Source organism: Trichosporon asahii (genome assembly GCF_000293215.1).
Source record: "Trichosporon asahii var. asahii CBS 2479 unplaced genomic scaffold scaffold00017, whole genome shotgun sequence".
NCBI classification, from domain to species: Eukaryota; Fungi; Basidiomycota; class Tremellomycetes; order Trichosporonales; family Trichosporonaceae; genus Trichosporon; species Trichosporon asahii.
The window spans coordinates 104022-119572 of record NW_014040907.1 but is presented as its reverse complement, the minus strand read 5'-3'; the positions used below and the strand labels follow the sequence as shown (position 1 = coordinate 119572).

General features: G+C 59.6%; 6 protein-coding genes and 1 non-coding gene across 7 annotated transcripts; 1 reads left to right on the top strand and 6 right to left on the bottom strand.

The window, feature by feature from the left end:
• Positions 1-135: 135 nt before the first annotated feature.
• Positions 136-1181, bottom strand: A1Q1_07629 (uncharacterized protein; the record flags this gene model as incomplete). The annotated part of the gene is made up of 3 exons (XM_014326641.1): positions 136-317; positions 512-748; positions 932-1181. The coding sequence occupies 3 exons, from the start codon at positions 1179-1181 to the stop codon at positions 136-138; spliced, it is 669 nt and encodes a 222-aa protein (XP_014182116.1).
• A 468-nt stretch (positions 1182-1649) lies between these two features.
• A1Q1_07628 (carbohydrate deacetylase) lies at positions 1650-2806 on the bottom strand (the record flags this gene model as incomplete). Its single annotated transcript, XM_014326640.1, has 3 exons — positions 1650-1801; positions 1943-2410; positions 2686-2806. The coding sequence occupies 3 exons, from the start codon at positions 2804-2806 to the stop codon at positions 1650-1652; spliced, it is 741 nt and encodes a 246-aa protein (XP_014182115.1).
• A 4848-nt stretch (positions 2807-7654) lies between these two features.
• Positions 7655-8905, bottom strand: A1Q1_07627 (pseudouridylate synthase; the record flags this gene model as incomplete). The annotated part of the gene is made up of 4 exons (XM_014326639.1): positions 7655-7844; positions 7893-7919; positions 7988-8277; positions 8336-8905. The coding sequence occupies 4 exons, from the start codon at positions 8903-8905 to the stop codon at positions 7655-7657; spliced, it is 1077 nt and encodes a 358-aa protein (XP_014182114.1).
• A 45-nt stretch (positions 8906-8950) lies between these two features.
• On the bottom strand, positions 8951-9608 carry A1Q1_07626 (pseudouridylate synthase; the record flags this gene model as incomplete). Its single annotated transcript, XM_014326638.1, has 2 exons — positions 8951-9107; positions 9157-9608. The coding sequence occupies 2 exons, from the start codon at positions 9606-9608 to the stop codon at positions 8951-8953; spliced, it is 609 nt and encodes a 202-aa protein (XP_014182113.1).
• Positions 9609-9859: 251 nt separating this feature from the next.
• On the top strand, positions 9860-10865 carry A1Q1_07625 (uncharacterized protein; the record flags this gene model as incomplete). Its single annotated transcript, XM_014326637.1, has 3 exons — positions 9860-10024; positions 10413-10684; positions 10784-10865. 3 exons carry the CDS (start codon positions 9860-9862, stop codon positions 10863-10865), a joined length of 519 nt encoding a protein of 172 aa, XP_014182112.1.
• A1Q1_t148 lies at positions 10167-10256 on the bottom strand. The gene has a single exon. It is a non-coding gene; the product is annotated as a tRNA-Lys (tRNA).
• A 652-nt stretch (positions 10866-11517) lies between the features above and the next one.
• Positions 11518-13101, bottom strand: A1Q1_07624 (uncharacterized protein; the record flags this gene model as incomplete). The annotated part of the gene is made up of 4 exons (XM_014326636.1): positions 11518-12025; positions 12075-12310; positions 12354-12361; positions 12402-13101. 4 exons carry the CDS (start codon positions 13099-13101, stop codon positions 11518-11520), a joined length of 1452 nt encoding a protein of 483 aa, XP_014182111.1.
• Between the last annotated feature and the right edge of the window lie 2450 nt (positions 13102-15551).

The window sequence follows — 15551 nt, the reverse complement described above, 5'->3', positions numbered from 1 at the left end:
TTCCTGTACATCTATGCCATTATCACTAAGAGATGTCTCTTTCCTTCCTCTGTCCTGATCCAGATTAAGCCTGAGCTCGACAGATCGTGGCTCCCTGCGGCTCCCTCGTGGCTCCTTCGGAGCCACTCCGCAACCTTACTGCTGATCCTGGAACATGCCCTCTGCGCCGGATCCCTCGTGCGTGACGAGCGTCTTGCCGTGGGCCGGGTACGAGATGACGTCGAGGTTGAGCCGGGTGCCGCCGAGGAGGTACTCGACGGGCGCGGCCGAGTCGTTTCGGAGCGTGTGCGCCCAGCGTTCGTTGGGGTTTCCGGCGGCTGTGCGAGCGTCAGCATCAGCATGCGAGCGAAGCGAGCCAGCGAAGCGAGCTTGCTGCCCATCTTTTTCCCCTGCCCCCCTCTCTCCCTTTCTTTATCTCCCTTGGAAACCCCTTCCCTCCCATCGGAAACACGCTTCTATCCAACACCCACCCCACCGTCAAAACATTGCCCGAAGGACAGCGAGTACTCACGGAACCCAATAAAGTCGCCCGCAGAGACCTCCCTGTTCTCCTCGATCAGCTCGGCACCAAACGGCGGCCGAATGTCGCCCTCGTCCGCGACAACGGGGCGCGCGAGCCGCAGCGTCGCAGTGCCCTGGAGGATGTACAGCCACTCGCTCTCTGCGAGGTGGGAGTGGAGCACGGTCGACTCGCGTCCGGGCTCGAGGCGGACTTTGTGTACTGCCAGGCCGGACTCGGACATGCCCGCTGGGATGTTAGCTTGTCCTTGATATTACAGCTTTCGTAATGAGTTCTGTTCGAGACATGCCCGAGTGGAGTTGAGGAAATCGGACTGGACAGGCAGAGTGGGACGGGGCCTAGCTCTGACGGCAGCTCTGACGAGCTGCAAGAGCTGCACGCTCGCTGCCGCCGTCTCACTCGCAGACTCACCCATATCACTAACACAGCACTGGACGCGCTGCACCTCCCCGTCCATGAAGTGCTCTCTCGTCTCCATCGCCGCCTCGATGTCGGCCGCCTTCACGACGGGGTCCTGGATCTCCTCGCTGCCTTCGAAGTGGTCATACTCCTCCTCGTGAGAGTGGCCGTGCGAGTGAGAGTGAGAGCAGTTAGGCCCGTGCACGTGCTCCTCCTCTACCTTCACGGCCTTTCCCTTTCCCTTTGAGCTGCTTGCGGACATTGCTGTTGTTGTGTGTTTTTGTAGTGGCGAGAAGAGTGGTGAAGTCAGGTGGAGGTCGGACGGAAATTTCTGCTGACGCTCGGACCTTACGTCATTGGCGACTGGGCGGATCTGGCCAAGGCTCTGACCTGTTCTCGCCGTTCTTCTTCCTCCTCACACCACTCCTGTCCTTGTGGTTTATCTTTGCTGCACTCGCTCGCTCGTGCTACGTTCGCTGGCATCATTGCATTATTCGCCAGACTACATGCGCAGAACTAATGCTAGGTGAAAATGTAAATTGTCCTTATGTATGGTTTAAACTATACGGGTACGATAGAGAGTGTCCTTTGGGTTCCAGCTGTTATCAAGCCTGGAGCACAGTAGCAGTAGAGTGTCCTTGTTGTTTATAAGGTGGTTCGTTGCGTAATTGTAAAATGCCGTTGAAGTTGGTTAGTCAAGTTATCGACAAGCTGAGCATTAAGAAAGCGCTTAGCACTTCCAGCTGCCGTCGCGCTGGCCGGGGTTGCCGACCCACTGGTAGGGCCACTCGCCCTCGTCGCCCATGCAGGTGTCGACGGCGACGACCCTGTAGCCGCGGCCGGTGAGCTGGTCGAGGCCCCAGGGGACGACCTGCGAGTGGGCTGGGTGTCAGCAAAAAGTCTTACTGAGGGCTTGTGCGTTGTGGAGGCGGGGCAGATATAAGATCGATCTCAAGATGGGATCTCAGACATCTGCCGCCATGCCGCCACGGCACAGCATGTCTCCTTTGTTATTATACTCACTGACGTCCTGGGTCGAGTGGGAGAGGATGAGAGCAGGCTTGGGGCTCTGGTCGCGGACCTTGCCAATGACGTTGCGGCCAAAGTCGGCGCCCTTGCCGTTGGCGTCCTCAGTGTCGTGAGTCCACATGAAGAGCTTCTTGTAGCCGCGGTCCGAGAGGACCTTGAGCACCGTGTCGTCGTACTCGCCGTAAGGGGGGCGGAAGTACAGGGGCTTGACGCCGAGGATCTTGATGAAGGCCGTCTCGACCTTCTCGAGCTCCTTGGAGATGTAGTCGTAGGACTTGCCCTTGAGGTGGGCGTGGGACCAGGTGTGCGAGCCGAGCGTGTGGCCGCGGTTGAACATCTCCTTGACCTGGTCGGCGCGGTCGTAGATGCATCCGTAGTTGTTTCCATTCAGGAAGAAGGTGGCCTTGCTGCCCTTGCTCTCAAACTTGTTCATGATGTCGCTCTCCCACATGTAGGGGCCATCTGGAGCGTCAGCATTGTTGCTGTACAGGACGGGACAGCATGCATGCAGACTAGCCCGAAATAGACGGATCCGGTGGGTGCACTGAGTGCGGATCGTCATCCCCCAAATTCAGGCACCGCGCGGAGCGAACCAGGGAGGGCCGTGCGCCAGTGGCCGTGGCTCTGGTGCCTCGCGCCCTGGGCGCGCGCCGTCTGGGCCCGAGCCACTAGGCAGACGGCTCGGTGCTCTGTTTACGCGCTCCTTCGAACCACCACCGTTGCTGCAGCGTACTCACCGTCAAAGGTCCAGGCAACGGTGCCAGACTGCTTGCAGTTCTCGACGACCTGGACACCCTCGGGGCAGGGCGCGGCCGCGGAGAGAGTCGCGAGGACAGCGAGAGCGAGCTTGACGAGCATTATGTGTAGTGAAGGTTAAGGGGTCGTTAAGGATTAGGAAGTAGGCGTGTAGCAAATTAGACAGTCGTGAGGTAGTCTGTGGTCGTCGACAGTGGTTGTCGAGGCTGTCGAAGTAGTGTCGAAGTGGTCGAAGGTGGGAGGGGGGGTCAGTTGAAGGATGGAGAGGGAAGAGGACCTGGGCGGTTTCTTATAAACACGAGGGAGGACGTAGGTTCCGAACTCGGCGAGGAGCGACCAAGCACACAGTACCCACACACCCACAAACCCACACGGCCAGTTGAGCCAGGAAGCCAGAGAGAGACTGCAGAGACCCAGCGCGATCAGAGACGAGTGGTCGAGGATCGAGTAATTCAAGGAAGTCTCTGCCGATGAGAGTGACGGCAGGGCGTACAGGGCAAGCAAGGCGTCAGGTCCCTCAGGCTCTCAGGTCCCCCGGCCCTGGCCAAGTCCCTGCTCAGGGCATGCGCACTGGCACCAGTCCTCCTTGTCTCTGATGCCACTGGCATGCGTCTCTAGTGCCCCCACAGCCTTGCTTGTCTGCATGTCTAGCCCAGCCCAGCACTCTCAGCACCAGATGCAGGCGGCGCAAAGAGCGGAGGGTCCGGAGGCACTGACAAGAAGAGAAGGAGTACGCAGCTACCAGTACGGACTGGATATACCCGGAGAACAACTTTGTCTGTCAGTTACATCGCAGTAGCTCCGATCTCCCCAGCGTTAGCGCCCCGAACGAAGGATGTGACACAGCGCATGCAGCGCAACGGCGAACGCGGCGTAAACCTCTGATCAGGCTTCGGAAGCGATCACACCGCAGCGGCAGAACAGAGCACATGGTCAAGCGTAGGTGGACGATGGACGACGGGCCACGGCCAGAAGACTGCAGATCCACCGGCGCAGACGCTAGTCTCGCCAGAGAACCACAATGTCTGTGCTTCGCTGCGCGTATGGGCGCTTATGGGCTTCTTCGGACCGAAGTACGGCGCCCGCTGAGAGGGTGTGACCAGAACGATCGTACGCGATCGTTGACGACGAGGGTCTCGAGATCGCTGTGAACTGCGCTGCATGTCTTTCGGCTCTCACTAGCTCACTGCCTCTGAACTCTGTCCTGGGGCTTGGCACTGGCGTGAAGCTGCATTCTGCGCACTGCAGGCAGGTCGTAAAAGCGTTCCGGTCGAGACCGGAGCCGCTGGCAGTGAGGCGCGAAGCGGCCAGCGACAACGAACCAACGAGCTCGCATACTCTCATTCGCACCCCGGCGCGAACGCCCTCGGCCAGTCTCGCTCTGGGCTGTCTGGGGCGCCGTCTACCAGGGCGCGACAATCCGGGGGCGCGGGGGCGCACGAACTGCAACCTGCAGCCGCCCTCCGCAGATGCAGAGCCTGCCGAGCATGCAGAGGGATCCTCGGTATGCCGTACCGTGGGTTCGGAGTGCGGAGCCAGCGTTATCCTGTGAGTCCTGCGTATCCTGCGGAGCCGAGCGAAGACCCTCAGCACAGCCATGAGATTCGGGTGAGTGGGTCGAGCCTGGCGCCTCTGACTTCATCATGGACAACCCGTATTACATTCTTCCCACTTGATTTGCACAGCGTATTACAGGTTCACACAATGACTACTCTTGTCGAGTGGGGTGTGGACGTGTTGGACAGTGAGAGCGTATGATGTAAACAACCCTCCTTTGTTTTCGCAGGCTCTGTACACTTGCAGTGACGACAACTGGGTGGTCGAAACTCTACATCAAAACCGCTCAATCGCTCAATTCAATCAAGATCCGTAAGTCTTTTGAACGTCTTAGGGACTGATAAGGGTTCTGGGGATGAATGAATGGAGCTCTGCGGGCCTGAATTTTCGACCACTCGAAGGGGGACGAACGTCCAATGGCGCCCACCCTTGTGCTTACTTTCCCCGTCTCTTCCGTCTCCTCCGTAAGTGGAGGGTCTGCCGTAGGGGTAGCAGGAATGCAAGCGAGCGGTAGCGAATGCTCGCGAGGTGAGAGCGAGGGCAGTGATGCGCCGTCGGATCCGTACACGGCTTAGTCGGGTTCCTGACACAACCTGACATCGAGCACGCTCTCACGTCCACACTCCGTAATGCCAGACGAGGCGTCGCAAGTTCATCTACCACTCTGCATCCGAACTCTACTTGACATTTCTGTGCGCGTTCTATTTTCAGCGCCGTTTACGTTTTGTTGCTCGGACACATTCTTTACCCCTCAGATACGCTGATGGACGGATCGTATCGAGATCGCAAGAGAAGATTAATGTATTTGTGTGGGGGAAGTTGGAGGGGAAGATCCGAGAAACCGGAACAGAAGCAAGGTTGGGCGCACGAGTTTCCCAAGATGCGGAGTGGTCGGGTGCGGATATCGCCTGATGGGGTGTCCCACACTCACGCTCTCACCATCTTCGAACTTTTTTTGGACCAGTAACGATCTGTGAACCATCGTTGCCGGCGCACCCCAAAGCTGCGAGACGTAAGCAGAAGCGCACGCTGAGGGCATCACCCCGGCCCACCGGCGACCGGCGGTCCGGCCAGGCCCTTCCTTGCTCCATTCATTAACCGACGTACATGTCACTCACAGTTGCGTATTCATGAACAGCGGTGTCGTAACTCTATGTGCGTCGAATTCTTCCACTGTCAATATTTGGTTCCCTTTGGCTCATTGCCCACCTGTCCGAGCCTGCTTGAGCTTGGATATACCTGGTGTTAATGGGGACAGGGAAGAACCCTCAACCCCGAGTTTAATCGTAAAATCGTAACGGTTCAGTATGCTCACGGGCACTCGCATGAGCGCATGCGCACAGCTTATAGTCTAATAAGGTTAGGATTGGGCTTCCAGTAATGTCCCCCTTCCTTCAATGCGGACCTTGGTGGGGACCTCATATTCACAATACCGGATCATTTGCCACGAAGTCCCAATCCCAGGACAGCCAAATATTCTGACTTCCTCAACCTGACAACAAACGCAGAAACTCGAGAGTGCCGTGAGAGCTCACGAGTGTGAGTGAGAGAAAAGCCACAGATGCAGACGAATGCCTCGAGCCTGCAGCAGCTTGGCTCATGACGTCGAGGCACTTCCGACTCACTCAGGTCCGAGGCACGAGGCACCGTGGAATTCGTTCCTGACAGCCTGGAGGCTCTCGGCAGAGCTTCGTCAGAGCTTGGTCAAGATGCAAGACACATGTTCGCACTACAACTTTGAGCGAGCCCCACCCCACTCGCCAGGCGCTGCCCGGCCTGACCGGAAGGCACAACGGCACGAGGTCTAGGTCACGAGTACCGACTTCGGAGGGAGAACCCTCGACCCGTCAGCGAAGTGTTCATAAAGGCGGTGCTGAGCACGGGTCTGCGTTATGGAGAGAGTGCGGGGCACACGACTGGGGAAAGGACATGTCTGCGTATCTCCAGGGTGCTCGTGATCGGGCTTGGCATCACCGGTCCGTTTCGAACAGAGGAGAGGAAGAGGTGAGGTCAGTCACCATGAGGCTGCATGGACCTTTGAAGCCCGCACCAGCACTGTTGGGAACCGCTCGGCGTTCCTCGTCTTCGGCGCGGACACGAAGTACTGCAGGTACTGCAGGTACTGCAGTGTAAACTCCGCAGGCCCGCTTGGCCGTCGTCAGTCCCGCTCGGTCGGTATGCTCGGCGTCCTCGGCACGCTGGGCGTCTTGGCCTCCTCTCCACGCTTCAAGATCATCCAGAGGCATCACAAGGCGGACCCACGGGGCTGTGCTCCATCTGCCAAAACCTCTGGCCGAACTGTGATCCGAGACCGACGAAACCGACCAGGACCCACTGATACCTGTGCGGCGTACTCGGCGACTTTGATGAGGAACGCAGGAACCAGCACTACATGAGAGGAACGTGAGAGGAACATGAGAGGGTGTTACATGTGACCTCCCGCTGACTCAACATTTCTCGAACTCCCAGACCCTCAGAACCCCAACTTCACTGGGGCTCCGGAACTTACGAGGATAACGAGATTTTCTCCTCACGTCGCCTCCGCCTGGGGCGTCGTGGTCGGAGCCGACGCAGCCGACAGCTTGTGGCTTTTGCGTTGATGCTTTTGTGTTCAGCGACCGACCGCGAAGCTCAGCTTCCAGACCAGCGGTTGAAATGACTGTGGCGGCTGCACGGTCCGTGTTACCGGGTCTGCGCGTCGGACGGGCAGTAACGCTCGGTCTCGGGCGGGGTGGCGGTGGTGCTTGTCTCTCCGTACGTCCGTGTGGCTTGGGGTGTTCCGCGGTTGTTCTCTGCTCTGTTCGGACCCCTTGGCGTCGTTTTCTTCCCCACTGGCTTGAAAGTGGGCGCCGCGGACAGAAACGCACAGACATTTCAACTTCATTCGCCGTACTGGGTCTGCTGGAGTAACGCTCCTGTGTTCCTACCGTACCTCGTTTGTGCTCGTGGCGTCCCGCTTGTGCTCGTGCCATCCCGTCTTGAGCACGCCGTCGTCGTACCGCTCCGTGCCACGCCGTGCCGGACATCTGCCGAGGACAACATCACGGTAGCGCCTAACGCTATCTCAGCATGTGCGGCGTGCTGACTCATGCCCGGAGGCTACGACGCTTCACGGCACCGTCGTCAAGGACGGGGGGCGGACATACCGGCGGCATGTGCTCGGACGGGACTGTTCCGGTCGTCAAGCAAAAAAGTTGGAGAGACATGATGCATTGCGGGTCTGGTCTATTTCTGGCCATGCTCGGCCGTGCATGTATGTTGATGCGTTTGCTCGCTGGAGCGAGCTGGAGTTTTAGCGATGGAGCGATCTCAAGCGGACTCGCTCTCAATGACCGCTCTTGCGACGGGGCGCTTGCTTGGACTCGTGCGCTTCGCGCTACACAGTACAACAGCTTATCCCTCGAGCTCCTCCTTGGAGAGACCCTCGAGGGCGGCGTCCTCGTCGTCGCTGTCAAGGGCCTTCTCGGCCGCCTCCATGTCGGCGTCGACGTCGCCGTCGGCGGGCGCGGGCTTGTCACCCGGCAGAATGTACTTCTTGCTCGTCAGAGTCTGAAGAGCCGTCTCAGGAATGACACCTTCGGTACTAGTTTTTGTCAGCTCGATTAGCTGCGTAGTTGCAGTGAGTACTTACTTCAGGTACGTAAAGTCCTTGCTGCCGCTGCAGTCGATCTGGCGCACCCACTTGTGGAACCTGAGGTCAGCTCTCATACCAGGAAAGAAGCTTACGTGTTCTGCTCCAGCTCGAGCTCGCGGAGACGCTCGTAGATCCACTCGACCTTGAACTTGTGCATGACGTCCTCGTACTTGGAGAAGTCGACGAGCTCGCGCGGCTCGGCGCCGTGGTTCGGGAGCTTCTGCGCCTTGTCGTTGTACGTCTTGAACTGCGGCTGCTCGAGCAGAAGACCAAGAGGCGGGGCCTTGGGGATGTGGACACGCTTGTTCTCAAACGTGGCCGGGATGATCTTGGGCGGCGTGCCGGTGCGGGTAGCAAGGATGGCGAGGGACATCATCTTGCGCTGGGACGTCAGCTTACGAGACTTAAGACAACCGCCAGCTACACAGTGCTCTACTCACGATCTGGTGAAGCATGAAGCTCTGGCCGTGGATGCGGACCGAGATCCACTCAATGTCGCCGTAGACGGCGGGGTCGCGGACGTCGAGCGTCTTCATGTAGCGCTTGACAGTGGCATCCTTGAAGGGCTTGCCGACGGTGTAGTTGTGGAAGTTGTGCGTGCCCTGGTATTCGGCGATCATGTTGCGGAAGCGCTGCAGGGTGTCGGGGTCGATACGCCATCCGCGGCGGCGCTCAAACTCGCCGCGCGATTTGGGGTCGGCCGGGTCGCCTTCCTTCGGCTCGGGGATGGCGGGGGCGGCATCGACAAACTCGGCAGGCACCTTTACGACCTCGCGCCATCCGGGCGAGACCTTGTCGAGCTGCTCGGCGAGCGGGTCCGTCTTTGCCGGCGGGAGGAGACAGTAGGAAGGGAGAAGGTACTCGTACACGCGCGAGTCGCACGCGGTACGCGCCTGGAACGACTTCATGGCACGCACGAAACCCCACATCCGGATCTGCGCGGGGAGGAACGAGTTGACGTACTCCGTTAAGCTCGAGAAGCCCTCGGGGAGGGGAGGGTCGAGGATCATCTTGAGCGAGATACTGGGCGTCAGTTGGACAGCTTCTCGTGCAACTTACCAGTTGCCAGCGGCGTGGACGCCGGCGTCCGTCCTGGCAGCACGCTGAATGTCGACCTTCTTGTGGTCGGTCGCGTTCTCGGGGCTGATAGCACCGGCCTTGGCGAGCGCCTCGAACAGGTCTCCCTCGATGGTCTTGGATCCGTGGGTCTGGCTGTTGTCGTCAGCTCTGTTCCTGGTGGTGAGCCTTCCTCGCAACTCACATCTGCATTCCACTGTATCCCGTTCCGCAGTATCCGAGGAGCACAGCAGCGCGCTTCTTCGGGAGACGCTTCTCTTTCTCCTCCCCGTCCTCTCCCTCCTTCTTCGCCGGGGCGGTCGATCCGCCAGCAGCCGCAGCGTTCATGGCGGCCTCCTCATCGACCTCGCCGCGCGCCTTCCATCCGCCCTGGCGCTGTCCACGGGCGCGTCCCTTCTCCTTGTTCTTCTCGCGCTTCTCGCGCTGCTGCTGCTGGAACTTGCCCTTGCTTCCCTTTCCGCCCTTTCCGCCCCGCGAGTCGAAGAACTTGCCGCGCTTGTTGTCCGGCTTGCCGTCGGCGTCGGCGTTCATGGCGGCTTCGGGAGCGGCGGCGGGAGCCGCAGCGGGCTCCGCAGAAACCTCCGGCTTGACGTCGAGGACGGGCTTGGTGTCGGTGGCCACTTTCTCCTCGGACATGGCTGGATGCGGTGGATGAGGACGTCGGTGGACGACGAGGCGCAGGGAAGAGCAACTTTTCGATCTGCCGCAGACTGGGCAGCGTGACCCTCCCAAAAACATGAGAGGCTGTGGAGTCCCCGCGTGGGTGGAGGTCGGCCCACTGTCCGCGCGCTCGTCGTCCAGTCACCCAGACGTCACCTCGTGCACATGCATATCCATCTTTGCAACGGATGCGCGCTCTTGGCTACGCAACTTCCACGACAGCAAGCATGCCCGCCAATCCTGTCATAAAGAAGGACGACGTCAAGTTTGAGGACCGCACGCACTGGCTCAACAAGAGCGTCTCGTTCAAGCAGGCCCGCCTCGCCAACCAGGCTGGCATGTCCAAGAGCGCAGTGAACTTGAACGTTCTTGGACCCGACATGGAGTCGACTGTGAGTATGCCGCGGCAGCGATGAGGTGGGCGCCGACTGCCTATCGCCTTCCCTCGTCCTACAGTACCTGCTTGCGTGTTTAAGCCAGGCGTGGGGAACGATCAGGAGATCGTCCGGAGCCCGGGCAAAATGCCAAAAACGAAGCCTCGTATGGGGCTCGAACCCATGACTGTGTGATTAATCGGCTATGTTGCGTAAGAGTCACACTATCTACCGACTGATATAACGAGGCTATTGGAAATTGTTAAAAATGCACGGGCGCAGCGCCCCGAGTGCGCCTGACTCACCTCGCTCCGTTAATCCTCTCTTCTTCTCTGCGCCCTCCTTGCCTTCGCTGCTCTACCTAAGCGCAAGCTGTGCACATCGGCTTTCCAGCTGACAATCACAGGAAATGCACGCGCACTCCTCAGCCGAAGAATGGCTCTACATCATCCGCGGCAGTGGCACGCTCTTCCTCATTCCGCCGGGTCCCTCGCCTCTCTCAACGAAGGACGACCCAGACGCAGCGAGCAAGATTCAGGAATGTACCCTCGAGCCGGGCGACTTTGTCGGCCTTCCTGTGCCGCAGCAGTGGGCGCACACCCTGAAGGCGGGCAAGGGGGGGATCGAGTACCTCGTCGGCGCCAACTGCTACGATGCCGGTGTGTGCCAGTATCCTCTGTGAGTTGTTTCCATTATCTCTGTATTTGCCGAGCCGGCGTGGGACACGAGTTCAAAGCTACAGAATGTGCAGAGGGGAAGGGCAAGCTGACACTACAGGAAGAACAAGACCCTCATCATCGCCAATGTGCAGAGGGTTACTTGCGACACGGACGCGTTCCAGGGCGGGTGTTGCAAGTAAATCCGCCACGCTTGCCAGCGCGATAGTTTGTATATGCCGGGTGCCGAGTACGCAGGGAGTGAGGGATACGCAGTGTACACGGCAGTCGGGAAAAATCAGAAGCTAGTGGCCAGTTAACGTTATGTGACAAATGTAAGATGTTGCAAGTCATGAGTGGTGGTACTACAGACCCAGCAAGTGCCACTCGCCAGATTATGCTGTCCAGCTGTGTAAACGGCTGCGCCTGGTTGAGAGCGCTGGCTGTACTGTTTGCAAGCCCCACAGGGCTGCGTGCACACCACGCTGCCGCCGGCGTCGTTGCGGCACTGTCACTCATCACTGCAAGAAGGGCGGATAGTGGAGGCGGAGCCACAAACGCCTCGTGCGGCTCCTCGGTTCGCCGGACCGGCCATCCTGCGCTGCCAGCCACCCGGATCCGTTGCTGCCATCCGACTGGCTCGCCCCTCATCCCAGCCCTCCCCCCTCTTGAGCGCCTGAGCATGCCGAGAAGCCGTGCAGTCCAGACCACGGCCTATCGCCCCTACACTCGCCCTCATGACTAATGCAAATGCATGCATACAATACTTCACAACAAATACAACCTAAGATGTCCTTCGCCCCCCTCCCACTCACGCTCCTCGTGCCCACGTGCTATGTACTATATGTTTTATGTTTAGATGTCGTCAAAGTCGAGGAACCGCTCCTCGTCCAGGTCGAGGTGCATGCTCTGCGTGACGCGTGCGCGGCGCGCCTTCCACGCCGGCCCGCGGCTGTTTCGCCTCGTGCTGTATGCGCTGATGGCGGTGAGCTTGAGCTGTGCCTCCTCCCGTGCGCGCTCGCGCTCCCTCTCCCGCATCATTGCGGGACCTATTGAGAGGCTCTCAATCGATGTCGGTGACAGCGACCCGCTGTCGCTTACCAGGCTGCCCGGGGAAGACTGCTCGCTGCTCGTCGGGGTCGGGGTCTCCACCATGCTTAGCGTCGAGCCGCGGCGGGGCGGACGCGGCGGGCGGACAGTGAACAGGTCACCCGGAGCGTCACGCGGCGCACTCCGGTACGGAAGGAGGATCTCGGGCGGCTCCTCGCCCGAGACGCTGGGTGCGGCGGACGGTCGCCGAGACAGGGGCAAGGGTGGTGGTGGCATCTCGAGCGAGTAGCGGTTCGAGGTGCGCGAGTCACGACTCGAGTCGCGCTGTGACGAGCGCCGCTCCAGACCGCGGCTGGACTCACGAGCCGAGGACCGCCGCTCCAGCGTGCGGTTCGGCTCCCAAAGGGTCTCCTTCGCTCCGCCCATTCGGAGCTGCGCAGGCTGACGGAGGCACGACGTTGTCGGCAGGTCCTGAAATAGGAGTGTCGCATCCGGCATGGAGTGCCGGTGGCTGTGTGACCGCATCAGCCGGCGACTTGTAGGCGTCGGCGACGGCGGAGCGAGATGATGGTGGTGGTTCGAGGACGTCGGCGTTGAGCTGCCCGGCGTCCCTCGTGCGGAGCTAGAATGTCCCGGCGTACCCCGATTGCTACGCGGGGTCGCTGGTGATAGCAGGCGAGGAGGCGTACCTGGTTCAGGTGCCTTGCCCTCGAGCTGGGAGAGGGTGCGTAACCGTGCTCGTAACGTGTCAGAGGGGTTGGCCGTGCTGTTCCGGCGAGAAGGCGTCGTGGGTTCTTGAGACATGGTCGCCAATGCCGCTACATCCGAGACCGACACTGAGGCTGGAACAGGGAGCGGGGTTGGTTCGCCATGCAGACTTGCAAACGAACCTCGTCGCGACAGACCAGGTGACGCTGGTGTTCCGAATGAAATGGTGGCTCGGTGTCGTAAGGAACCAGAAGTCGTCTGCGACACAAATTGACCAGCAATCGTCGCATTGGACCCCCGCCTCGAGTGCGTATACGTGGTGGGCGGCTCCACAACCCATGTCCGGCCCCTCTGCAACTTGGGTCGCTCGGGAGGATTGTCGTCGTTGTCTTCTGCTAATGTCGGAAGGGACAGAGCACTGGTTGAGGTCGTCATCGAGTCTCGGCGAAGTTCGATCGGGCGCTCGAGCCCCCTCGACGCTGAGGAATGGTAGTCACTGCGGTACTCCCTGGATGTCGCCAAGGTCGCTGTACTCTGGGAACGTCTGTGCGTCGAGCGTCGCCGTGTACTGCTGCTCGAAGTGTCGAGCGTGAGTGCGCCAAACTCCCATAGAGGCTCCTGCTGGGGTTCGAGCGCGGCTGCGGTGGAGTTTGTCGTAGCCTCGAGGGGAGAGGCTGTCATCGGGTGTGCGAAATGCGGGAACGGGGGAAGTGGGAGGGCGAGCTGCTGGACCCGGCCGTCAATGCTCTGTGGTCGGGGACGTCCTCTCGACGGGGACGCCGGGCCGTTCGATGCACGAGACGATGGCCGGCTCGGTGGGTAGAAAACTTGGGGCGATGTGTCTGGTAGTAGATCCAGGACGCTTGGAAGCGTCGGAAACGAGAAGCGCCCCATGGCTAGGCGGGACGGATAGTCTGCTTCTTGTCGCTAACTTGGGTCGGTGTCAGCTTGTCGTCCCGATATGCGGAGAGAACAGTGAACATAGGTGGAGCCAGACGTACCTTGTGGTGACGACGGTGACGGTGGTGAGAAGAGCAAAATTGTCGGAGGGGATGACGGACTGATGCGGATGAAGCTTCGTAATGCGTTGCCGACTTGCTGCGATCAAAACAAGTCGACGGTCTGTGCGGCAATTGATGGCCAGGAGAGGTGTTTGGTGTATTGTGTGGCTGCACCGATCCTCCGCCGCCGTTACAAGTCGTATTGCCCAGAACAGTATGTATGCGATGCGGTGATGCCGGTGCTAGTCGGAGAGAGCAAAATGCAATGCAATGCGAGATGTGTTGTTGCAGTAGAGTCTTGGTCGGTCGCTCGGTCAGTGGTGCTGGATTTGTTTTGAACCGGGGAGCGAGTATCCAAATTGAGATCTGATGGAGGCGATCGGAGTTTTGGCGACGACGAGTTTTGTGCAGATGGGTGGGCCGAGGCTGTGTGTTGGGTGCGGGGAGAAGAGAGAGTGCGAGGTGGGTAAGGTGGGGATAGAGATGGCGAGGAGGCGAGAAGAGTCGACGATCAACAAGGGAGCGCCATGGCGTTTTGTTGTTAGGGAGGAAAGACGAGGGATTGCTGTGCTGGGGATGAGGATGTTGTGGTTAAGTGAGTGACTGGCCTGCGTGGTTGTGTAGCGAGGAGAGGAGGGGGGGGGGGATGCCCGCATATCGACGTCCCGCAGTGCAGAGCTCGCGTACAGAGGGGTATGCCGTAGCGTCGTTTGGTTTGCCGGCGACGCCCGCAGAAGAACGCAGGCGCAGGAGAGTGCACTGCAGCCATGCAGCGCTGTAGCGCAGGGCCAAACGGCAAAGGGTGCGCGCGCAAGGGTCCGAGTCAGCCAACCCGGGCAACGCGAAAAAGAAGACAGGCGCGTCAAGAAAAGACCCACCATACAACCCGGCCGACTCGTGACTGACTTTGACTTTTCCTGCCCTGACTCACCCCGCCCATTGTGTCATGTCTGCGGGTCGTCTGCCCTGCTGCAAGCCCTGGTTGTTGGCTGTGCTCGATCTGCCCTCGTTCTGCCTAGTGCCTCCAGTTGCAGGTGTGCTGCACTATTTGGTTCCAGGATCCAGCGCCGGCTCGTCCATTGGGACGTCCAGCTCGCCCAGAACAGAAATATTCTGCTCGAACTCGGCACACGCATACTGCCTCTCCATTCTGTCGCGCGTGGCAGCATGCTGTCACTCTGCCCGGCGTATGGCCCTAACCCCTCTTCGCCACTGCCGGACCCTTCACTTGCCTCCCTCCAATCCTCATGAGACTCTCCGACGGGCCAACAAGACCGCCGTTTCTCGGCTTCCGAAACGTGCTACAGCCGCTCGAGAGCCGTGCACTTTCCACCACCCGCTCATGACGCTCAGGTTTCATGGCCCACGAGCCCACGACTGAAAGGTGCCGGAGTGCCCCGAAACACACCGGTACGTAAGAATCTCATGTAGGTGTTCCTTGGGACAGGACTTGCAGGACGCTGGCGCAGTCGAAAGCGCAGCGAAACAGAGCACCCCAGAAGATTGCATGACGTCTCTAATGAGCTGACGAGGGCCTCTGACGCTCGCTACATGCATGACCCATGTCCTGAGTTTGAAGTGTTGATCATGTAAGCGCCTGTTCCTTGAGCCTCCGGATTTCACGAACCTTTGTGTCCGGATGGACGGGGTGTCGTCGTACGTCGTCAAGTGTCGGCCGAGGGTAACATGCTCTGCACTGCTCCCCCTTCTGTCTGTCACCCAGTACCTTCCAGCGTGTCGGCGTGTCACAAAACCGGGTGTGCCGGATGCACAAGGTGTTCTGTGCTCATGTAACTCAATTGTCACCGGCCGACTGAATTGGAGCATGCCATCTCGGACACACCATGCGTACGTTATTGCAGCCTGATGTCCGGTCGTTTGCAGGTTTCATGACTCAATGCAATGTGGCTCGAGTGGCTCATGGCACAAGCTGCTGTCACGAGCTGTCATGGAAGTCCCACTCGGGCCCACTCGACATGAGACATGGCAGTTCTGATCTGCAGAGCGCTACGTGGACATCGTGGAATCGCGGCCATGAAACCCCCCTTGGCGCCGGCGATCCGCTACTCTTCCGCGCTCCTCATCGAGAGCTAAGATCGCTTAGACTCTGTGAAGTTTGCCTCGTCTCGG